The sequence below is a fragment of the Phalacrocorax carbo genome, chromosome 1 (genome assembly GCF_963921805.1).
Source record: "Phalacrocorax carbo chromosome 1, bPhaCar2.1, whole genome shotgun sequence".
NCBI classification, from domain to species: domain Eukaryota; kingdom Metazoa; phylum Chordata; class Aves; order Suliformes; family Phalacrocoracidae; genus Phalacrocorax; species Phalacrocorax carbo.
The window spans coordinates 218,254,219-218,278,627 of NC_087513.1; the positions used below are offsets into that span (position 1 = coordinate 218,254,219).

Genomic DNA, 24,409 nt, shown 5'->3' on the forward strand with positions numbered 1-24,409 from the left:
TCGCAGCGCTGCCTGGGGGGGCTGCCCTTGCGTCCTTGGGGCTGCGAGCGGCTGATGGTCTGTCCTTGGGAGTGCTGGCCCTCGCAGCACCTTGTCTGCAGAACTCCTCCCATGCTGTTCCCTCCCCGTGCAGCTCGGTAACTTCCCAGTTGCCCTGCTCTGGCTGTCGGGATGGGGCAGGTGCTGCTCGTGCTCTTGGCCGCCTCCACGGCGATGCCGGCGCAGGACCCGTTGCTGAACATCTGTATGGATGCCAAACACCACAAAACCAAGCCCGGCCCAGAGGGGATGCTGCACGACCAGGTATGCCTGCTGATGTGTTGGGGGGATTGCCTGGGTCCCCCCGTGCCGCCCTCTCCAGTGGGGGGGGGCCCGTCCCCTCTCCAGGAGGGGAGGGGAGTGGGGGGGGGGGCCGTCCCCTCTCCAGTAGGGGAGGGGAGTGGGAGTGGGGGGGCCGTCCCCTCTCCAGTAGGGGAGGGGAGTGGGGGGGGGGGCCGTCCCCTCTCCAGTGGGGGAGGGGGCCGTCCCCTCTCCAGTGGGGGAGGGGAGTGGGGGGGGGGGGCCCGTCCCCTCTCCAGTAGGGGAGGGGAGTGGGGGGGGGGGACCCGTCCCCTCTCCAGTAGGGCAGGGGAGTGGGGGGGGGGGGGGACCCGTCCCCTCTCCAGGAGGGGAGGGGAGTGGGGGGGGGGGCCGTCCCCTCTCCAGTAGGGGAGGGGAGTGGGAGTGGGGGGGCCGTCCCCTCTCCAGTAGGGGAGGGGAGTGGGGGGGGGGGCCGTCCCCTCTCCAGTAGGGGAGGGGAGTGGGGGGGGGGGGCCGTCCCCTCTCCAGTGGGGGAGGGGAGTGGGGGGGGGGGCCGTCCCCTCTCCAGTAGGGGAGGGGAGTGGGAGTGGGAGTGGGGGGGCCGTCCCCTCTCCAGTAGGGGAGGGGAGTGGGGGGGGGGGGCCGTCCCCTCTCCAGTAGGGGAGGGGAGTGGGGGGGGGGGGGCCCGTTCCCTCTCCAGTAGGGCAGGGGAGTGGGGGGGACGGGACCCGTCCCCTCTCCAGTAGGGCAGGGGAGTGGGGGGGGGGGGGACCCGTCCCCTCTCCAGTAGGGCAGGGGAGTGGGGGGGGGGGGACCCGTCCCCTCTCCAGTAGGGCAGGGGAGTGGGGGGGGGGGGGGGGGACCCGTCCCCTCTCCAGTAGGGCAGGGGAGTGGGGGGGGGGGGGGGGGACCCGTCCCCTCTCCAGTAGGGCAGGGGAGTGGGGGGGGGGGGGGGGGGCCCGTCCCCTCTCCGGGAGGGGAGGGGAGTGGGGGGGGGGGCCGTCCCCTCTCCGGGAGGGGAGGGGAGTGGGAGTGGGGGGCCCGTCCCCTCTCCGGGAGGGGAGAGGAGTGGGGGGGGGGGGGGGCCGTCCCCTCTCCAGTAGGGGAGATGAGTGGGGGGGTGGGGGCCCGTCCCCTCTCCAGTAGGGGAGAGGAGTGGGGGGGGGGGGGGGCCGTCCCCTCTCCAGGAGGGGAGGGGAGGGGGGGGGGCCGTTCCCTCTCCAGTAGGGGGCGGGGGTGTGTTCCCCCCCCCCCCCCGTGCCTCCCTCCCCAGTGGGGGCGGGGGTGTCCCGTCCCCCCCCCCCCCCCGTGCCTCCCTCCCCAGTGGGGGCGGGGGTGTCCCGTCCCCCCCCCCCCCCCCCGTGCCTCCCTCCCCAGTGGGGGCGGGGGTGTCCCGTCCCCCCCCCCCCCCGTGCCTCCCTCCCCAGTGGGGGCGGGGGTGTCCCGTCCCCCCCCCCGTGCCTCCCTCCCCAGTGGGGGCGGGGGTGTCCCGTCCCCCCCCCGTGCCTCCCTCCCCAGATGATATCGGCTCGTGTGTGCTCTGGGCGCAGCATCCGCTGGCCTGGGGAAGGAAGCCTGGGCTGGGCACAGGCCTGTTGTTCGCTGACTTATTCTAGCAAATGGCTAGGGCAGATACAGCGCTGTGAGGACGTCTGCCAGCTCGGCGTCACCCCTCTTTAACCAGGAAGCCTCCCCTTCCCAAAGCTTATGTACCCCAGGTCAGAACAAGGTGAAGGATGGCAAGGAAGGGCACTTCTGTCTGCTCCCCCTCTGTGTTACTCTTCTTGCTAACCGAAGGGCTCTGCTCCTGGGCACTTGGTGGAGGTGGTGCTAAGAGCAAACTAGGATGCAAGAAAAGGGAGTTTGTTTCTATTCCTCGGGCTGGCATGAAATTCCTGGTGAGGATCTGACCCTCAGACTGTTATTCCCGCTCTTCCTCCATCCCCACCTTGCTGCAGCCCTGAACTCTTCACTCCACAGTGCCCAAGGGTTTGCTGGAGGAGAGAAAAATCCTCTTGCTGCTGAAGGTTTTTCACTGTGGGCTACGCAGGGAGCTGGCACCTGCAGCATCCTCGGGCTCCCTTGAGCTGCCATCTGCCCTCCCTGACCAGCCTGTCTCTTGCTCTGGTGTAGTGTGCTCCCTGGAAGGACAACGCCTGCTGCACAGCCAACACCAGTTCAGAAGCCCACAAGGACCAATCCAACCTGTACAACTTCAACTGGAACCACTGTGGGCTGATGCCACCCAAGTGCAAGCGCCACTTCATCCAGGACACGTGCTTGTATGAGTGCTCACCCAACTTGGGGCCCTGGATTGACCAGGTGGGATCAGATCTGCTGTGATTCAGGCAACAGGGCTTGTGCTGGCTGTGCGATGTGTTCTGTGCTGGTCCCCCGTATCGTATATTCCTGGCATGTATGGGAAAGTGCTTTCCAGGGACACTGCAAACTTTCCTGCTGGGTGGAAAGATTCAGAGGACTCTGCTAGCCTCTGCTTAGGCAGTCAGACAGGCTGATGCTTGTTGTCAAGGCATGCCTCTGCTGGGGCTGAAACTCCTCAGAGTCAGCTCTGGAGCCCAGTGGAAGGGGCTGGGGGGAACGTGGGATGCGGCAGATCCTGCCCCTTAGCTTGCAAGGGCTGTCGCCAGCACGCACGGTCCTGTTCTCTTGCAGGTTGACAGCAGCTGGCGTCGGGAGAGGATTCTTCATGTGCCGCTCTGCAAAGAGGACTGCGAGGAGTGGTGGGAGGATTGCAAGGACTATGTCACGTGCAAAGAGAACTGGCACAAGGGCTGGAACTGGGCAACAGGTCAGTGGGCTCTGTGGAGCAAGCCTCCCCTCACCCCTGCAGGGAAGCCCCTGGCGGTGCCATTGCTGCCTGCCTGGTGGCCAAGACCCCTAATTGCACTTCCCTGTCTGTGGGGTTGCCACCACCCATCAGCAAAGATGCAGTGACGGGCTGTGGGCAGGTGGCCTGCTCCTCACAGGTGAAAGGACAGAAGTGAAATGTGCTAGCTCATGTTGTTTTCTGGTGCTGCCTGTCTTCAGGAACAAACCGCTGTCCTTGGGGCTCCATGTGCAGACCCTTCAGCCACGTCTTCCCCCGACCGAAAGACCTATGTGAGAAAATCTGGTCTAACTCCTACAAATACACCACAGAGCACCGTGGCAGTGGACGCTGCATCCAGATGTGGTTTGACCCTGCCCAGGGAAACCCCAATGTGGTTGTGGCAAAGTACTATGCCTGGAAAAAGAGATCTTCCCCTGCTTGGATGGAAAACATGACTCCTGAGGCTGACAAAGCTGAGTGTGCTCTGCCATGGCCTGTCCTGGTCCTGCTGCCTCTGGCCCTTGTGGTGCTCGCTGGGGGCTGTAGATCTTGTGGATGGGGGTCCCTGTGACTGCTCCCTGAAGGGACGTGGCTTGGACTGCTCCAGCTGCCCTACAAGACAACCTAGAATAGGTAACTGAAGTCTGTCTGTTCAAACTGGTCAAGCATCCCAGTAAGTGTTCTGCGTGAGTTGTTAGACCTTGATGCCTGCCTCTACTTTCAGCTGCTGACAAAGGCAGTTATTTCCTTGCCGTCCTAGGAAGGGCAATACTGTGTGTCTTTGCTCTGATGTAGGAGCTCCTTCACATCTGTCCCCACCTCATGGCTGTGTGTGGGGTTGGCAGTGCTTGTTCAAGGTCCTTGGCTGAGCTCTGGTGTCTGGACTTTCAGATTGCTCTGACTCCCTGAAGGGTTGGGGTGATAATAAAATACTCCTCTGAATCAGCCTTGTTGTACTTCAGTACGTATTGAGGGGGTGGAACAAAGCTGCTGGTCTGGGGTGGGTGTGGGGATCTGTACATGTAGGACTCTGCCTGAGGGGTAGGAAAGATGTAGACTCCTGGGTAGCTGTATATCTCCTGGGTCCTGATGGCTCCTTAGCTGCTCTGCCCGATCCTGGACGCTGCATCCAGATGTGGTTTGACCCTGCCCAGGGAAACCCCAATGTGGTTGTGGCAAAGTACTATGCTGGAGGAGGCCCAGCGTTGCCTGCATATCCACACTGGTGCTCCTGCAGCAGACCACAGACAGCCAGGAGAAGCACCTGTAATGTCTCCTCTCTAGTCACAGCCACTTCTCTGCTTTTTCCTCCTCCCTCTGAGCCAGGCCCCTCAAAGCTGGGTGCAGGAGCAGGCTGACCTTCTGTGCATGGATTGCTGGAGCTAAATTGCTGCTGCAGCCTGGTGCAAGTGGCACCTGCCCAGCCAGCCAGCAGGTGACTGAGGAGCATCTTAGCAGAGCTGCCCTTGTCCTGCTGTCCAGAGACTGTCTATGGAAAACGCCTGCTCCTTCGCTCCAGCTGCGTGGTTCAGGTTGACTGGCACAGCCTTCCTCCTCCTGCCTATGACCTGCTTTTGGCTCTCTGCTGCTTCAGAACTTTCCCTTCCCCTGGGAGCAATAGTTCACAGCCTCCCACGTGAGACTTGCAGATGTCGTGGGTAGCTGTGCAAAGGCTTACTGCTCTGCATATCTTTCTTCCTCAGAAGTGAAAATAAGCCTCTAGCAAAACTTCAACTTTTGAAAAGAATGGCAAAGGGGAGAGCAGTAGGGAAATGCACAGGGCTGCTCAGATTAGGCAAAGTCCACAGCTGTCCAGTCTGCAGAGATTTATAGTACTTCAAATCCTTTAAGGAGTCTTTAGATCAAAGCACCTATTCCCAGAACTTTTTCTGGTTTATTGGATTTCTGAAATGCTCCTAACGATACAGCCTCTAGTGTAGCTGTCACTTATTCCTTGCCTTTATACAAAACACAGAAGTGCTTTTTTTTCTTTCCCTTTCTAACCTCAATGTGTTGCCTGCAAAAGCTGAAGCTATCCTAGGACTGACCCCGGCTTAAAGTCAAAAATGTTTTCTAGCCCATACGTGGGGCATGGGCCTGCCCTGCCTGACCCAGCTAGGAATGGGGAGGAGGAAGCACATGGAGCTGACTCCTGTGACAGCAATCTCCATAAAGGACAAAAATAAAACACCTCTAAAGGCGAGGCTGCTTAAGTTTAAGGAAAGTCCCATTCAGGCAGCTCATACTGTCCACAGGCTTGTCTGTGCAGCTTCTGGTCAGATCTACCGTGGTGTCTAAATAATGCTCAGGTATTTGTCTTGTAGAAGCATATTGGTAACCTGTTCAGGGCTGGTGTGACGCCCTCCTGTCCCATGCTGATGTGAAAACCCTGCCTGCAGGCCTGTCCCTGGAGGGACACCTGACCTCGCTGTTTCCACCACTCATAGTTTTATCCTTTGAAAGTTACTCTGGGATTAGCTGCCAGTGATACTGCAGCCAGCATCTCCTCTTTATGAGAAACTCCTAGTTGTAGACACTTGCTCCCTGGCCACGTCATTGGTCCTGTTGGTACTGTTCCTGTGCTTGGCAAGGGTAGGATAATTTTGCCTATTGCAAGCTACTGCCTGAGACCTGGGCAAACTGGGCTGCAGCTACAGTTAGTTCCTCCGTCCCTTGCCTCTCGCTGGAAGAGGATTGTGTTGCTAAGGCTGCTAACAGCAGCATAATTGTTCTTGCTTCCCAGGATAGGCTCTGCCCTCAAATTCTTTCTGTGGGGGAGAGAGGGGACCTTTGTTTAAAACACCCTGTAGCGATGTAATGCAGAGTCTCCGTGTTACAGTATGAATTATGGAGCTCTGGCTTGCAAACCCTTGGTGTTAATACTGACTGGCATTGCTGGCATGGAAGATGGTTGCAGCTTGTGCTCTATCCCATTTTCTTCTGCTTATCTTCTGTTACCTGCGGGGAGCTGCACAACCCTGTTTGTCACCAGGACTGACTCATGCCTCTGTGAGCCCCTGTATCAATTCCGAGCTGTGCTGCCATCACCAGTTTGGGTTTGTCTCTGAAATACCAACAGTAATGAGGCTTTTGTGGTTTGATGCCGGGCAGGCTAGTCCTGATGCTTGGTTTGCTCAATCTTTTTTTTTAATTCATTCCTCCTCCTTTGTGGAGTCCTCTGTGCTTCCAGCCATGACCTCTGATTGCTATGCAGCCACCTACTACCTGCTGAGCTGCTACTCTGTGCTCACCGGTGCCAGGATAGACAGGGTCAGGCTGGTGTCCTGGGCTGGTCCAGGTGTCTCATCAAGCATTCCTCCACTTCTGGAATTAAGGTTATCATTACTGTCTGCATCAGGACCTGATCAAGCTGGTGTTAATATGCATTGCATTCAATAACTGGTATGGTTTTGTTGTAGCTGTTCTCCTGAGTTTTGACCTCATGCTGATCTTCACGCCATATATCGCTGGGGCCATTCTGAGCATCACATCCTAGAGGGAGCACCTCAAGGCTTTGAAAAACTCCTTGTCCCCTATCCTAGCAGTCCTGAACCTGGTTGTCTTGTCCATGGCCCACTGGTATGGCAAGCATGCTTCTCCTCTCATTCAAGTAATCATGGACAATGTCTATCTGCTGGTCCGTCCCCCCATCTCCCCTCTCCCGATGCTGAACCCCTTCATCTACAGCAGCAAAACTAAACAGATCCACAGGGTCTGCCTCTCAGAGGCAGCTCTGCCTCAGACAGAGCCAGCAACTTCTGACCAAGGGAGGGGATGGGAAGACTGCAGGCTAGAGACAGCTCATCTCTGTCATTGCTTTAGCATTTCCTTGCATGGGGGATATTTTGGATGGGGACTTCCTGAGTTATGTGGTATCTATTGGGCTACAGTGATTTGTTGTGTCTGGTTAGCAGAGTCAACCACTCATTGTTCTCACTTGAGCTGGGACCATTTGTTGCATGCTATACAAAAATTTTGCTTTATGAAGCTATTCTAGAAAAAGGCATCCTGAAGAGGCTGATTAGATCAGCTGCCCGTCTCTTATCACAGTCTAAATTCATCTGCTCAGCCCTGAGTTGAGCTAAAATACTAAATGTTTTGCTTGTGCTATTCCACGTATTTGATTGTTTGTGGTAGATTTTATGACTCTGCAATCATTTGTGCATTAATCCTAGCCTGCTAAATATCACTCTTCACTCGTTATTTCAATGATATTGTTTTCAAAGAAAATCTCTTGAAGTGCAGAAATGGACATAACTGAGGAGAATTTTAGAAGTGGCAAAAATATCCAGCTTAAAGATTTAGCTCCTTAACTATTGGAGCAGTCACCACCTCCAGCTGCAAGTCTAGATATGCTCCTTTTCTCTGCAAAGCAAACGCTGACGGCTGAGTCTGCCGTAGGGAAGCACTGACCTTACATTGCTCATGACACCTTCAAACCCCAGGCTGGCCCTGCGTCGCTTCACTCTCTTTATCCACCCTCCTCGCTGTTTACCATCCCACTGGGGTGAGCCAGGCTGAGGAGCTGCTGTGAGCAGCTGGGAGCATCACTGAGGGCTGCCTGTTAGGAGCTGTGTTGCAGGAGATGCTGGGGGGGGGGAGGTGGTGGCTCTTCAGTGAAGAGCTCCTGTAATCTCTGCTCCAGATCACCAGCTCATTGATTTCACCTTTGTAGCCCTGTTCTGGGGCCTGTGCGCCTCACCTCACTTCATGCTCTCCTTGCACGAGCCATCGCTTAGCTGGAGCTAGCAGTGGCTCCTCTCCCCCTGACCAGTCCAACAGCTCTCGGACCGTGCAGGGGCCAAGGGGTTCTGCTGTCCCTGCACAGATCTCATCAGGGTTCGCTGTGGCTGACGGCATCTTTCAGCTGAAATGGTGCACGGAATAGTTTGGCTATTTCTTTAGTTTCACGGCCACCAGCCTCCCCCTGGCTCTGGCCCGGGCTGCGTGCTCGGGCTTGGGACGCACACCTTACAAGGTGCACCTCCACGCAATGGATAACATCCACGTTCTTTCTGTATCACCGAGGGCTGAGATGAATGAGGGTAATGGAATGGGATGTTTCCTTTGCTACTATGCATGAATTTGCACCACCCTGGATACTGTGGGCATGCTGGGCTGGCAATTCCCAACCTCTCTGAAAACATCCTGGGCAATGTTACTGTGTGCATTGGAGCTTACTGGGATCAGGAAGGAGTTCATCTGTGGTGTGGGGCTCCATAATCACACTGCAGAGGAGTGGGGCTTACTCCACAGCCCTCAAGGGACTTATTGGCAGAGCCTGTAAGTACCTCCAGGTCTGCTCAGGCAGCAGATCCTTCGCTGGCAGCTCCCTGCCGGCGCCTCCAGCAGGGATCTGCCTTCCTCACAGGAGCAAGGCACCAGGATCATAAAGCCAAAGAATCCAGTAGGTTGGCAAGGGAGGTCTGGGGGTCTGTGGTCCAACACCCTGCTCAAACCACAGGCCCCTGGAGAGAGATATTTAACACATCTTCAACAACATCTCTGATTTTTCCAGCACTTTACACCTGAGAAGGAGAACCCAAAAGGAGCTGCTTTATAGATGTCTTCTGTGTATGACCTTACCTTAATGTAACTGAATGCCCATCAGCTGGGCTCTCCAGGACCTGAAGTTTGTGGCATCTGGTCCATGTCCCTGTTTGACATGTGTTCTTTCAGCTTTGGCTTCACATTTGTCACATTTACATGTTTGCTATGTCCTCTTACGCTTGCTACTTTGATTTCTTTATTTCTTTTTCACTGCTGGCCATCTCTGGTACATCGTGTCTCTCAAAAAGTCCACCTCCACCGCAGTCACGTTTATCCTTATGGGGATCTGAGGGCTGGAAACTGTCGGCATCTGGCTCTCTTCCCTTCACCTTCATTTGTGTTGTGTCGCTTCTGGGTAACAGGACAATCCTGTCCGTTACCAGCACTGATCCGAGCCTCCATGTACCGCTTCCTTTCCATGCTGGCTGCCACCAGTTTGGGTTTGCCTCTGTCTACAATGCCAATGGTGATGAGGGTGTTCTGGTTTGATGCCAGGCAGGTTAGTCTTTGTATTTGTCTTACTCAATCTATTTTTAACTCATTTGTACTCATTCTTGGAGTCCTCGGTGCTTCTGGCCATGGCCTTTGATCGTTATGTGGCCGTCTGCTACCCACAGAAGTACTCCTCGATCCTCACCGGTGCCAGGACAGGCAGGACTGGGCTGGCTGCCCGTGCAGGTGCGCCTTACCAACTGTTCCCCCATCTATGGTATTAAAAGCGTTGCCCTTCTGCCAGTCCCATGCCCATGCCTGCTGTCTGCATCAGGACCTGATCAAGCTGGTGTGTGCAGTCATCACGTTCAATAACTGGTGTGGCTTCGCTTTAACCAGTCTCTTCCTGATGTTAGGTTTCCTCCTCATCTTTGCATCCTATAATTGCTGGGGCCGTTCTGAGCATCACACCCCGGAGGGAGCATCTCAAGCTTTGAACAATGGCCTGTCTCGTATCCTGGCAGTCCTGATCCTGTACATCCCTATGGCTGGTCTGCCCATGGCTCACCGGTACAGCCAGCATGCTTCTCCTCTCATTCATGTGTTCACGGCCAATGTCCACCCGCTGGTCCTTCCCATGCTGAACCCCATCATCGACAGCATGAAAACTAAACAGATCCCCAGGGACATCCTCAGGGTCCTCTTGCCTGGCTGTCCCTGTATGAGGCAGGGCAGGTGACAGCTGTGGGATGAGGCCTGGTACCATGGGCCAAGTCAACCTCTTAAATACATCTTCCCACTGCACATCCTCTGGATGAAAACACTTCCTATGCTATTGATACCCTGCAGTTCATTAGGGGCTCTGCTGACTGATTCCACGTGCAGGGACAGCTGACGACGTCTGCTCAAGGGACCCCCCCGAAAGGCCAGACCGAGATCAGAGGGACAGTGACAAGGTGGGGAAAACTAGGCAGGCTCATTCCTCTGCATCTACTGCTCCTAAGACCATCAGAGGTGAATGGTTCAGCCCTTGTCCCTGTTTGGAAACTAGAGCAATTCATTAGAAGAAACTCTCCAGGACTATGCAAATTCCTGGATTATTACCCAAATAGATATAGGATCTTTGTGGGGTGCCCGCAGGAGAATCTGAGGATTGAACAAGAGAACTATGAAGCTGTACAGGACTTACCATGGGATGTTTAGTGGAGGGCTGATGAAAGGAATAGTTGGGAGTTATTAAATCATTATTAAAGGAATGTGTGTGTTTGCAGGTGCATGCAATCCACTAGCAAACTTCTGCCAAAGCAGGGAGAGTGAGGGGTTTGGGGTCTGAGGTGTGGATTGGAGGGACCAGGGGTTCGGGTGTCAGATTTAGGGGAGACTGAGGGTTGGGAGCAGTTTCCAGGGATACCCACTGTAGTGGGGGTCCTGAGCTACTGTCTGTAGAAACAGGTCTGAGCAATTTGTGCTGTCCGTGTGGGTCCACCACGTTGGGGCACCCTGAACACAGCCCCCAAACATGCTCTGAAAATCCCAGCCTGGAAAATCCCTGAGCCAGCCGTCAGGCTCGAGCTGGGCGGTGTTGTGGCAGTGAACGCGGATGAAAAGGAGAAAAAAAAAAATAGAAGAGCCCCATTCAAGGCAGTAAGGCCTTGTCTCAGAGGGGAGCCAGGCAGCAAGCAGGTGTCAGGATGAGGTGGACGGGGTTCAGGAAAACGGGGGCTGCTTTTGCACATTGACTCCTTTGGAAATGCCAAGGTATTTAGGGAAATGCCAGTGCAGCAGAGATGTCAAAGAAGGGTTTGCCGAAGGTGAGGGGAAGATGGAAGGGCAGCGAGCATGTCGGAGCAGCCTGAGCAGTGTGGGTGGGTGTCTGGGGCGGGGGGGGGCAGCACTGCCAGTGCCCCCCGGGCATCCTCCTGCAGTGGTGCTGTGCGGTGGGAGCCGAGCGCGGCAGGCGACGTCCCTCCTGCCTCCGACTGCAGATGCTTCTCCATCCGCCTGGGAGAGCCCAAGTGCCACGGGCTGGGGCAGATCTGGAAAAACCTGGCTCTGCGGGTGGTTTTCTGGGGTGTGGAAGGAGAAGGTCAGTGAATCTGGCTGTGTTGGCGGTTGTGCTTTGGTTTGTGCAGCTTTCTGAAAGGACGGGAGGACGACTGGAGACCTTGCAGGATGACAAGGTCTGAGGGTTGAGTCTTTTCAGCGTCTTTTCCCAGACCTGATTGTTTTCCATCCCAGGACTGGTGGGTTTAGCGCAGGTGGAAGCTGCGCACACAGGTTGTCCAGGGAAGTGTGAACAGACTGAGGAATGTTGTGGCTGAAAAGGAGAAGGCGGCTGGCCTGCAAAAGACTGCTGTGACCCAGGTCACTGGACGAACGATGTTTGTGAGGGGTGAGGATGAGGCGGCAGCACGGCGGGGATGATGTGCGCAGTCTCGGGCAGGCTGTGCCCCGCAGGGATCACCAGGAGCCTTGGTGGCAGCCAGGACTGCGGCGTGCCAGAGCAGGAGGGGATGGAGAGCCAGAGGTGGGCAGCTGCAAGTAGAGAGGGAGAATTTGGTAACAAGGTGAGGAGAAACTGGTCTCAGCCCAGTCCCAAAATACCTTTCACCCCAATGCGATACTTCACTTTAGTCCAGGGCTTACGGCTTTGCCCAGACAAGAGCTCCATAGGCATGTACAGGAATATTAAATTTCCCATGGTAATTATTTCAAGGAAAGAAGCAGTGCCACTGAACAGAACTACAACTTTTTAAAGATCTTTATTCTGTAGGGGTTTTATTTGCTCTTTTTGTTTGCTTGTTTGGTTTTTGTAGTTGGAAGCACTAGAATTCAGTGAAGTGGACTTGGTAAAACTGACATATCTCATGAGGAAAATATCTAGAATAATATTTTTCAGGAAGCTATGCAGTTCATTAAAGACGTAATTAAAAAAAAGCGTATTTTTTTTCAAACCCCATCTGTAGAACAAATAAGGAAGAGGGCACTAAAAATCATCATGCATAAATCACCACCTTTGCATGAGAAAAAAAAAGCATAAGCTTTTGAGCTTGGTCAAACTAGTAATGATTTACAGAAAGAAATAGTAAGAGCATATAAAGAAACAGAAAGGAAGGGAAAGGCAAAAAGCAATCTGCATTTAGTTAGACACAGCTTAATGTAAGATTGTTTTGTTATTCAATTGCTAGGGAAGCATACTGAATGATGAACAATATGAACGGGCATGGCATTTATTGTTTTTTTTAAATTATAAATTATTTTTCCCTAAAGTAGTCTACATCAGCAGCAAAGTAATATATCAGGGGAAAAAAGTTAAAATGTTAAGAAAACAGATGGCTTTAAATTACGAGGGCAGCATAAGGGCAGGGTGATGCTCCCCTTAGAGTACTTAAAGAGCGGGCAGGAGCAGACCAAAGGTGGGTGGCAGATCTCTTTGAGACTGAACGGAAGAGAAGTAAGAAAGAAAACCAGACTGGAAGAAGGTAACCCTAGGGCCTGACTTCAGAAACGTAGAAAAGGGTAAAGATGCAATAGGGAGTTAGAAACCAGTCAGGTTAACGTTTATTTCCTGAAAAATACTGAAACAGACAAACCAAATATTTATAGAGCACGCCTGGCATATCAGGGAAGTAAGTAGCAGCGACCGTGAATTTCTTAGGAACAAATTGTGACAAAGCAACTTAATTTTTCCTTTAGATGGGGTAGCATGCCTTGCTGACAGGGAAGAAACAGAAAATTAAATCTGCCTTGACTGTAATTATGCTTTTGACACATTTCACATAATGTGTTCAGAAACGAGAAAGGGGAGAATGATCTAAGTGAAACTACCACAAAGTGAAGGCAAAACTCATTGGAAAAAAGACTTTTTGAAAGAAATGCTATCAATTATTCATTGTCAAAGATGAAGCAAACAGAGATTTGAAAGAAGCTGTCTTCTTTCTGACGTTATTCACTTTTTTCATCAATGAGCTTTTAGGAAAACAGAGGTTTCTTTGGGTCTGAATGTCGTCGTTGTCATGTCATTTTGGGTACATAGATCTGATCTTCCGTATAAGATCAGGCTTTTAATCAGTTTTTTCCATATGAATGTACCAGACTGACATCTTTATTATTATTCTGCCTGACTATTTAACATTTTTGGTGTAACTAACTCCAGCATCCTTCTGGTGATTGGACAGGGAGACTGCTCATTAATTCATCCATGAGAACAAGGCGGAAGGGCTGAAAGTACAATGAGGAGAAGGCTGAAATTAAGAACTATCCTGACATGCTGGGTGTGAAACTAGAAATGCAGTTCACACCGTCGGGCTGGTAGGAACGGGAGGATTTATGTCAGTAAATGTTAGTATCCAAGTGGTTAGTCTGGCAGTAATATTAATCTATAGGGGTTTTTATATTATTTTTTCAAAATAGAAATAGAGTAGGCAGCACCTCTACAGCAAAGCTTCGGGAAGTACCAGAGAAGACAAGGCAAACGTTAGTCAACGAAGTCACAGTTTGCTAAAATAAACAAGAGAATAAAACCTGAAGTGAAGACTATGTCGGAAAGTATCAGTAGGAGGGTCGTATCCAGGGCACGCAGAGAAACCTTCCCATTCTCAGCACCAAACCCACGGGGGAGCACCTTCTGTAAAGGAACACAAAGACCTGTCAGCAAAAGGAGAGCAACGAAATAATCAAAAGCCCACAGGATATGAAGCACGAGGACCCCTTGCATGCATGAGATTTTCTGGAGACATATGGAGGTGCCATCCAGGAATGTTAGAACAGGTTTACTAAAAAACCTTCTGGGTTGGTTTGGGTAAGCTGTTGTCTTTCAGGGTAGCAGATGGCCTACAATCTTGTAGTCCATCTTGAGGTTCCTTCTACTCCTACTTTTCATGTTTCCATCAAAAATTTCTCATTAAATGTAGGTTTTCTAACACTGTCCCATGCACCTCATTTGTTGTAAGCCTATTTTGATATTCCTTATCTGCATATAGGATAGGATCTTCTGCCTAGTGATAAGTTGATCTTCACTAAGCAGCGATACGGGGGTTTGAACTCCTTGGTATTATTTCAGTAATAATAAATACTTGGATCTTGGTGGAGCCCCACCGTCACTCTTAGCCTTCCTCTGTTTTCGTCAGCAAATCGCATAGGCAGTTTGGATTTCTCAGCTATCAAACATAAAGGTGTATTTGCTTGTTTTTCTTGAACATGCTGGACTTAAGCCGGACTTTGTGCCTCTTGAGTTTCTCATCCAGGCTCAGTCTGAGGACCTGACTGACTTTAAGCAGAAATGTTATTACAGTAATATTGTGTTATCACTGCATGCACAGTTTCCTGTCAGAAACCCCCGTACAGACAGGATTTCCCCCTCTGACCACTCTCTGTGTGAAGCCATGAGGACTCCTAAAAGCACAAATGATAAAGCAGAGAGGGGTAGTAGCTAAGTGTGATCGGAGGCCGTTGTTCACATCAGCACGCTGTGTAGAAAGAAGGCTCTTCTGCAAGCTTCATCTTCCAACCACATCCTTTGGGCTAATAAAATAAATCGTCTCTCTTCTGAAACAAAAGGCAGGGTCAGCCAGCTAGCATCTGATAAACCCACATTTTTCAGAAAAATGCGTCAGTAATGGTGGTTGTTTGCTGGAGGTAAAATGTCCCAGCATTAAAGCCATTCATTAGCTTTTAAAAAAAATTATACGTGACCATTTTCTAATACTGAATCCATTGCTCCCAATAGCAAAACTGTGTCCTTCTGATGAATGAATATGAAATAATTACTGATGTGGAAGCTATCCTTTTCTAACGGGTGAGTCACCTTGATCCGATGACTGTCAGTGTCAGGGGCACTGCAGAGGTTAGCAATAAATGTCCTTGAGGCCCCATAAGGGTTTATTTCCCAGAATTTGGGGTAATTATGAGATAATTGGATAATATTTCACATCATGCTGCCCACTCGGACATAGATCATCCTTCAGCTGGATATGTCACTGTACCTGCAAGGAGGGGCAAAAACAGCAGTTAAGCATTGAATTTGAAAGTGGTCAATAACAGGTTTTCTATACCCAAGGAAGAACTTCATAAAACTCACCCCACTATTTTAGACATGGCCTTACTATCCAATATTTCTTCTGTTTTCTCTTCAGATTGGTTTGCTTCAGCACTGCCTGTTTTTTGACAGATATAGCATGCAGGAGGAAAAATTCTCCCTCACTTGTGTCAAATAGCACTAGCAGCCCCCACTCTGGCTGTCACAGCAAATTAGATGGAGCACTCAGGTTATGGAATATGGCCCAAATCTTAGTATCCCATATGCAAAACAACAGGCATTCGTTGCTCCAGGAGGAGCAATACGCTCTGTGACTACCTAATTCAGTTTGGGTCACAGAACAACCTTGAAGAGTATGAACTACAGCCCAGCAACAGTGATGGTCTTGATTTCCAAAATGGGAATGCAGTTAAAAGAAAAGCCTGGGAACAATGTGAACGTGCCCTGGTTTTGAGATTTCCACCCCCTCCCCCTTATGCCAGGTACCATCTGGGATTTTCCTGGGGGTGTCCCTAGCCCTGGACACTGAGAGCCCAGCTCTGCCGTGCTCCACTTCCCAGGTTCTGCCTTTCAGAGCGGCTCTTCCGCTGGGTTGCACTGGGGAACTACTTACCCAGTCACAGCTGAATGCACCTGGGGCAGATGGTAAACGTCACCGATTTGAACAGGCTGAAAACAGGAACGATCGCGTTCATGGTGCATAGATCCACGGGCGCCTATTAACTGTGCTTGGGATGAAGCTTGTGAGGCTTCTGCGTCATAGGGTGGAGGTGCTGTACCCTCATTTTTCTGCCAATAAATCATGCTAGAAATAACAATCAGAGCGCAAAATGGAAAAAAAGGTTTTGGGAGAAACTCACTTGTTTGGGGCCAAATGCCATAAGATCTAGTTGATATAGTCACCTTCCTTATCCAGTGGAGAGTCAGACGCTGCCAGGAGCTTACCTGGTCTGTGCTGTGCATCTTGGGATGGAACAAACAATCCTTCAGCGATGCTTATTTCTCCCCGACAACTATAACGGAGGCAGTTAGCCCCGTGCCAGAAGAGTGATGTTGTTGATGCTGTGTTTTTACCAGAGAGATGTCCTCTATGCTAAAGAACGCCTATGTAAGATGCTAATATCCTCCCTCTCTTGGTGAGATGGTAGCAGTTTAAGGTGAAAAAGTTCCTAAGCATAACAGCTACCCAAAAGAGCAACTCTGGACTGAGACATTCCAACCCCCCCCCTTCGCTGCAGCAGGCACAGACCTACTCGGCATCTCAGCTGCTGAAAGGGGTGCCCGGCAGAAACCCCATTCTGACCGCTGGCAGCCTGCAAGCCACTGAGTCGACCTCTGCTCCTTCAGCTCAAAGATGTGTCTGTCACTGTGCCTGCACGTCCATGCCTGCACATGCACTCAGGCCCAGCCAAGGCTGTCCGTGCAGCCTGGAAGACACCTCGGCTCAGCCAAAATCCCCAGCATCTGGGCAGCTGAGCTGCTGACCAAGCCCTGTGCAGATCTCCTCTAGATCTCCTCCAGCTGCAGCTTAGGCACCCAGGGCACTTCTTGGGCACCACAGGTGGGTTTCTGTAATCTGCGGCTGTTTCTATACCCAGTGACAGGGACCCTGAGGAGGCTCAGCACCTCCTCCAGCACCCAGCCAGTCCTCAGCCTCCTGCTGCATACCTGACGCGGAGGGCGGCCGGGGGAGCAAAGGGAAGCTCCGCACGGCCGCTCGCAGGACACAAGGCGAGCCCACGAGAGCTCCCTGCTCCATGTTGTGCCACAGATGTCGCGCAAGCGTGCGCGCAGGACATCGGCGGCACAGCGCACGTGCCCTGCGAGGATGTAGGTCTGCAGGTGTGCTTACAGCACTGCAGCTTAGCACAGGCATGGCTGCACAGCCTTCCAGCTAGCATTTGGCATTTTGTGGCAGCACGGAGGTCACTGCAGGCAGGGAATGTCTCCGGAGAAGCTGGGAGCACTCAGGCAGTCAGCGCTGGTGAGCCAGGTTTTGTCAAGGCTAGACTTGCCATAGTACCCAAGCTGCCTGATTTCTTCCACTTGTGCTGTGCAGAAGTGGCTCTCAGGCAGAAAGACACATGAACCAAGGATGAGAAGGCTCAGGGGAATGGGAATCTGATTTTGTTATCTAGTTCCAGTCATAAGGTTCACTCATTCCTCTGCATAAGGGACAAGATGTTTTTTCATGCAAAGCATCACGCTAAACTCAAATGCTTCTCTCCTTCACCTTGCTGCGACTTCCAAACCCCAGCAGCCACATTAATTTAACGCTGTGTTTATACCCGTGTGTTTATACCCGCCTGGGAGGGATTTCGGTGGGTGAGTTTGCTTCCCTGGCATTTCCAGCGTAATGAGAGTCCCAGGTCGGAGGCCAAAAAGCAGTTTTCTTTGGAGTCCACATAAAAAGGTGTGCATTCTGCAGTGGTGGTATTTAACCACTGGAATAAGTTAGTGAAAGCATTAGGAACGTGCTGAATTCTCCAGCTTTTGAGGTTTTCAGAATTTGACTGAATAACTTTTTGGAAGCTGCTTTGGAGAAAAGCAAGCTGCTGGGTCCAATACAGTGTGTATCAGTGGTCAGAGATAGCATACAGGGTAATGACCGTTCTAGAAAGGTTTCTGATATACACTAAATGTAGTTTCTCCCTATTTCCATATATGACCGTAAGCCAAGGTCCACTGAAAAACAATATTGAAAGTGTCTTTGTATGGGACCCCAGGGCTTATGTGTGGCTGTTAACAATGAAGGGAATGGTCAAAGAAATATTTCAGGAATAGTACATTAAGGGTTTGTTAACAGTATGTTAAGGAGTAACGTTTTAAGTATTCTCAGCAATTTCTCTGATATCTGATTGGTTTTCATCGCAGAGATGATGGGGCTTAGTGCAGGTAGAAGTTGCATGCACAAGAAAATGTAGCAGGCTGAGGACCATCGTGCCGAAACCAGGGCTGGAGACCTGGTTGGGTCAGCCTGGAGGGGATGGTGTACATGAAACAGCACATCCTCTCAATGTGCTCGGACAGAAAACAGCGAGCTTGCAGGACTCTTGCTCTGACCCACAGCTCAATTTCCATGGTCCTGTGTAGCCTTCAACAGACTTTATTGCCCGCAGCAGAGAGTCACTAGCACCTGCTGAGCATGTCTCAGGTGCCACCGAGCTGCAGCACTGCTGCCCATCACCTGCGGTCTGCCGCACGGGAACGCAGGGCAGGCGGATCCTGCAGGCTGCTTCGCTGTCTGACCCCCGTGCGGCTGCAGTCAGCCCCTTTTGTACCCCATCCTTTTGACTTCCCCCTCCCCAATGCCCCTCTTCCCACCTTTGGCCCTTCCCGAGGGTTCCTTTGTCAGTTTTGCACAGTCCCACGGGATCCTCAGACAGCCTAAATCCTCTCATCCAACACTTCCCACTTGTTACCAGCTATGAAAGCCAGGCTGACGCTCTCCAAAGCTGAACTCAGAGTTTCACAATGGCCTATCAACTAGTGGCTGGCAGAGTTTTGGTCTTTGCTGTTGTTGCCATCATCTATCAGGTTTGTTCCTCTGTGTGTTTTGTGTCTTTCCCTGTTCCTTACTCTTCCCTTTGAGCTGCAAAGGTCTTGATCTGACCACCTCAATGAAGCAGATGCTCTCACTTTCCACGTCCCCGTGCAGGGACGAGAAGGATTTTGGGAAGAGGCAACAAAGACCTCCTAAAATAATTTCCATGCAAGGAAGAGCTGGGTGAACCAGGACGCTCCAGTCTGGAAGGGCAATAACTGAAGGGGTGGGGAAGGGCTCTGTTAAATCCTGAGTGACTTGAAGGGGACATTCAGGTGTAATTGCTTGCTGTCTCTTTTAATACAAGAACCAAGACTCATTAAATAAAATAGCAGGTGGCAAATTTAAAACCAATTACAGGAGGTGGTTTTCACTCAATAGGATTAAGCTTTGGAACATTTTGTCAGAGTGAACTGCAAACGCCAAAAGTCTGCAGGGGCTCAACTGAGCAGTAAGACAAATCCACAGGAAAAAAAAATATGGAATATTCAACACAAAACACTGTTCTTGGTTCGGGAAGTGCCAGAACCTCAGATTGATAGAGTTTAGCAGAAATATGACCCCCCGTGTGCTTGCCATGTACTTATTCCTTTCCTGAACACTGCCCCAGTCACAGCATCAGCCGGCCGGACCTTTGAGCTCTCCCCAACAAGCACAGAGCTTCCTCAGGGGCTGTTCACCTGCCCGAGGAGCCGCAGACCATTCTGCAACCACACCGCCTCCCATCTCAAACCGAGGACAGTGAGAGAGAAGTTGCCTGGAGCCTGGAGGGGGAGTCCGGCTCCATGGAGCATCACTGAGTGTATGGCAAGGAGAGTCAGGCTAGGCGAGCCCATGGAGTTTGAAAAGTGGGAGTTGTTTTTTGCTGTCACCTCACCCTGGACAGCCATGGTGAAACAGCCTCCTTGCTGCTGCAGCCTCTCACCTTGCAGGGAGGAGTTTTGCACCAGGAGCTGCTCATCTGTGGTGATCCCAGTGACACAAAGGCACTCAGACCCTGTAAGGCATCCTTTAAAATGCTATTTATTAGAGATAACACTGTAAAGAAAGAGAGGACAGCACAGGTAATCTTGCATCCTTTCTGATGCTGGGAACCCCCACTTGTGCAGGGTGGAATGGGTCTCTGGTCAGCATGCAGCACATCGCGCAGCACTCATCCAAGAAAGGGTTACCCCATTTTGGTCAGTTGAGTTATTATAAGAAAATCTGTTCCCATAACCAGAGCTTCAGCAAAGAGACCTTGACACAGGCGGAGGAAAGGGCAAGCAAGGTGGTGGGGACTGTGGGACCACAGAAGACCACGTTGCATTTCCTATCCTTCCCATTACAACTGACACTTTCTCCCCCTGTGAATGCACTAGAGGAAGAACCTTTGCAATAAGAGCCAAAGAAAGCAGGATCCATGGGCAAGCTTGTGACAGCCTGAGAGAGGACTAGCCAAGATCTGGATGACTTTTCACAGTGCATTTTGCAGACAGTTCACCCAGAATATCTTCTCCAGCAGGGGTGTGACCAAGTGCTGGGTCACTGCATGTAAGAACATAGGGTGACTGCTGTCCTTGGAGGGTCCAACTACCACCATGTAAAACCAGTGTGGGCATGGGCTTCTTTCAAATGAGCACTGGAGAGATGCTACAGAGTGGGTATGACACAAAATGGGGGAAGGAGATTAAGGGTGCCTGGATTACTGCTACCCACACCACAGCACATCTCTGCTTGGCAGCAAAGAGGAGACACGTAACATCTGTGAGCAACAATAGCACTTGTGCAGCTGGCGTGCAGCTGATCGGAGCAAATAAATACACCAGCCTCATCTGGCCACAACACACTAATGAACTGGAAATGCCATGCAACTCTAAGAGCAGGTGGGGCTAGTCATAGCTCTGCCCACCCCAGGCTTCGGATCCCAACCCCCAGCAGGCTGTGAGCCTGGTGCTTGGCGTCGCCCAGCAGACCGCAGCAATGCTTCCATGCATGCACAGGCTAAGACAGAGCTCAGGACACTTAGTTCTTATTCAGACCCAATGCTATCCTGTGTTGCATGAGTGCAACACAGAGAAGGAGGTTCCTCTAGTGTGTGTCTGTACAGCTCCTTGCATGGGACTTGATCCCCAATGCTTGTGGACTGAACTAAGATTTGACTCTGATTCCCTGTTGTTTGCTCTCCTGAGTACCTTTATTCAGCATCACTGGGGGCTTTCAGAGACCTTGGAAGTGGCTGTATGTGGACTCGGTGAGTCTGGCTTGGGCTTTCTCACCACAGTCAAAACTGAGCCTCGGCCACAGCAGCATTTGCTAAGTTTCCAAAAGGCAAATGGCAGGAAGGTTGCCATGAGGTTTCATACCTCAGGCGGCACTTGGAGAGCCTGATCTTGATGCTTAGAGGTTTCCCTTTATGGTATGCAAAGGCCAAGTAAGGAAATAGTGTTTAAACCCTTCTCTCTGTTCTAATTAATATGTTAATTCATGTGGGGTTTTTTTCCTAGTTGCAGGAGAGTTAGAAAATATTAGCTCTAGAAAGGATCACTGTGATGATTTGTTCTGACATCCTGCATCACACTTCCAGAAGAATATTTCATAACCAATTTACTCATCAAGCCCATCGTATGGGCTTTAAGCAAAGCATACATCTCAGAAGTATTTCTGTTCTTAGCCTTACAGTTCCAGAAGATGAATAATTTGTCATCTGTCCTTTTTTATTTTCAGATTTGCAAACTAGCAGTGTCTCGTTTCATCCAATTTCTGTTCAACTTCAGTTTCCAGTCACTGGGTCACGTGCTTGTGGGTTATACTGAAGAGCCATCGCTGTCAACCACGCACCGACTGCTGGACAATTTTTAGATCAATTCAGCTTTTCTTTTGCCAATCACGTAGTCTAAACTAAATAAGTCCTTCAGTAAGAGACTTGTTTCCCCAGCGAATAAAAAAAACCTCTCTCTTTTGATATGGACTAGATGATCATTGAAGGTCCCTTCCGACTGAAATAGTCTATTCTATTCTATATGACTCTGCAAGGTTTGATCTTACATAACGTTCATTGTCAACCACCGTCCTGAAGTTTCTTGACCTCCATTTCCCTGGAAAGAGGTCTCATTTGTAGCAGTGACTTAGCTGTCATGCAGGGATTCCAGGGTTTCCATTCAGGAGAGATTAAGTGGCAAGCATTGCGTCTCCGGTTCCCCGGCACACACAGGCAATGGCTGCCTTGTCCAGGCTATTCCGCATGTCGTACGTGTCGACTTTGCCTTGCCACAAGATTTATTCCTGCAGCCCTCTTTCTCTGAAAGCTCTTTCTCTCTGCTGACACTTCAGGTGAAATTTGCATTAAATTTATATTTCAAAATTTTTCAAGACATTGTCCAATTCTTATCTATTGGGTGAAAAATTACAGGTTTTGCTGGATAACAATTTATATTTACCATGAAAAAAATTAAAACATCTTCTGTACTGTAATCCACCTTCCCAAGACAAAATCTGGATTACAGGGGGTGCAAAAGTTGAACTGCTGGATGTGAACTAATTGTGATTTATGACTTTAAACCAGTAGTATTGAAAAACAAACATTGCCGTTGGGAACTCCTAAAATATTGAGGTAGATGATAAATTTCAAAACTCTTTGATGCTTTTTTCTAAATTTTCCTCTCCTTCATGAATATTTTATCCCATAGTCATCAATGAAGCAGAAAAAATAATCAGCAGCACATTCATTAACCACTTCTATGAACCTGGGTAATTAATGAAATTTGTACCATCTGCATATATAAGTATGCGTACGACTGCTTTCTGGTTTGTGGCCATTACACTTATTTTTGGAGGATTTTTTTTTTTTTATTTCAGTGTAGTTGCCCCTTGGTCCACATGTGGTTGTCAACAGCTCCAACTCCTCCTGTTACACGTTCATCCTGGCAGGCGCCCTGGGGCTGGAGGCTTCCCACGTCTGGCTCTCCATCCCTTTCACTTACACGTATGTGGTGTCCATCACGGGGAACGGCACGATCCCGTCATCGGGACCGACCCGAGAGCCTTGGTGACCCCATGTACCGATTCCTGTCCATGCTGGCATTCACCAGTTTGGGTTTGTCTCTGCCTACACGCTAGCTGTGATGAGTGTCTTCTGGGTCAACTACAGGGAGATCAGTTTTGATGCCTGTTTTGCTGAGCTTTACTTTGTTCATTCCTTCTCCTTCATGGAGTCCTCGGTGCTTCTGGCCACGGCCTGTGATCGTTGTGTGGCCATCTTCTACCTGCCGAGATACTCCTCCATCCTCACCATTGCCAGGGTAGCCAAGATTGGGCTGGCTGCTCTGTGCAGCTGCCTCTTAGAAGTGCTGCCCTCTCTCCTCTTGCTGATAAGTCTGCCCTTCTGCCAGTCCCATGTGCTCTCCCACGCCTACTGCCTGCATCGGGACCTGACCAAGCCGTTATGTGCAGACATCATATTTAATAGCGTGTATGGGTTAGCTGCGGTCATCCTCATAGTGGTACCAAACCCATGGCTCAAAGTTTTGCCATACATTACGATTTGTAAGACAATCGAGAATCACATCCCAGAGGGAGCGTCTCAAGTCTTTGAGCAACTGCCCGTCCCGTATCCTGGCAGTCCTAATCCTGTACATCCCCATGATTCACCCATCCATGATTCACCATTTCGGCAAGCATGCTGCCCCTCTCATTCGTGTCCTCCTGGCCAACATCTACCTGCTAGTTCCCCTCATGCTGAACCCCATCACCTACAGCATAAAAACCAAACAGCTCTGCAGGGGCATCCTCAAGGTCCTCATGCCAAGGAAGAGCTTCTCCCCATGGCACCACAGCACATGAAGTACCTTTGCTAACTGCTCACCATAAACTAGTGGGATGAACTCATTGTGCTGCGTACGCCATTGTTACTAATTGAATGTATACTTCTGGGTGAAGACAGAAGCAAGTAATATGGAAATTAATTTAAATAATTGTCCATGCTCCTTTATTCTGTGATTTATCACAGAGTTTTCTCTACTCTGTAAGGTGTGTTATATTTCCACGGCCCACTGAAGGAGTTCATGCTCCTGAAAAACTTAAATATGCAAGACACTCTTTCTCTCGCCCACTGAGGTTGTAACGTATCTTGCTCAAGTATTTCTAATGAGTACTGTAATGAAATAATTAATTAAAGTCTAGGAAATAATTCAACATGTGATTAAACCTATGTGATCAGTCACATTGTCTGCATTCATCAAGTAAGAAGCCATTCTGTCACCAGTTATGAAGCCATCAGGAACCAAATGAAGCACAAGCCTAAACTCCTTTGTATCCTACCTAAATGTGGGTGACTGCAAGAATGGATGAGTATTTGCTCACTTGTTTTTCACAGATGCTCAAGTCTACCTTGGGGCGTGTAGTCTTACCACGCAAGCAGTATCAAGTTAACCTCATCAGTAATACCACATAAGGTCAGGATGACTTAGGTGATGTTATCAGAAATATCAAATTTGGACAGTGAGGTAGCAGAACTGGGTCCAATGGAGAAAAAAGTAATGAGAGGTAACTTATTTACCTGTGAGAAGATTGGAGTGGAGAAGGGAAAGGTCAAAGGCAGTGAAAAGGAGGGTCAAGAGATGGTAAAAGAGAAAATAAGGCATGCAAGTGATGTGTTTGGGGCTGTCCAGAGTAACAGCTGGGCCACCATGCACTTGACCTCTATATCTGGAGCAGAACCAAAAGTCAAAAACCACGC

The 24,409-nt window shown here is 50.6% G+C and overlaps 3 protein-coding genes across 3 annotated transcripts; all 3 read left to right on the forward strand.

Annotated features, from left to right (window-relative positions):
- The first annotated feature begins 143 nt into the window (after positions 1–143).
- Positions 144–4,072, forward strand: LOC104039369 (folate receptor gamma). Its single transcript, XM_064441658.1, has 4 exons — positions 144–303; positions 2,434–2,622; positions 2,974–3,109; positions 3,349–4,072. Exons 1-4 carry the CDS (start codon positions 172–174, stop codon positions 3,699–3,701), a joined length of 810 nt encoding a protein of 269 aa, XP_064297728.1. The 5' UTR covers positions 144–171; the 3' UTR covers positions 3,702–4,072.
- Positions 4,073–8,123: 4,051 nt separating this feature from the next.
- On the forward strand, positions 8,124–9,851 carry LOC104050338 (olfactory receptor 51Q1-like). Its single transcript, XM_064451655.1, is given in 4 exon segments — positions 8,124–8,175; positions 9,064–9,206; positions 9,208–9,349; positions 9,352–9,851. Coding segments are annotated over 4 exon segments (837 nt in total).
- Positions 9,852–10,951: 1,100 nt separating this feature from the next.
- On the forward strand, positions 10,952–23,514 carry LOC104041429 (olfactory receptor 51Q1-like). Its single transcript, XM_064451782.1, is given in 6 exon segments — positions 10,952–11,198; positions 11,570–11,639; positions 22,568–22,696; positions 22,698–22,786; positions 22,789–23,233; positions 23,235–23,514. Coding segments are annotated over 6 exon segments (1,260 nt in total).
- The last annotated feature ends 895 nt before the right edge of the window (positions 23,515–24,409 follow it).

What these genes read in the sequence shown, in the direction of transcription:
- LOC104039369 (XM_064441658.1), top strand. Translation starts at nt 172, where the DNA reads ATGGGGCAGGTGCTGCTCGTGCTCTTGGCCGCCTCCACGGCGATGCCG. An exon ending in AGGGGATGCTGCACGACCAG is followed by an intron (nt 304 to 2,433) that starts GTATGCCTGCTG and finishes GCTCTGGTGTAG; the next exon opens with TGTGCTCCCTGGAAGGACAA. An exon ending in GGGCTGGAACTGGGCAACAG is followed by an intron (nt 3,110 to 3,348) that starts GTCAGTGGGCTC and finishes GCCTGTCTTCAG; the next exon opens with GAACAAACCGCTGTCCTTGG.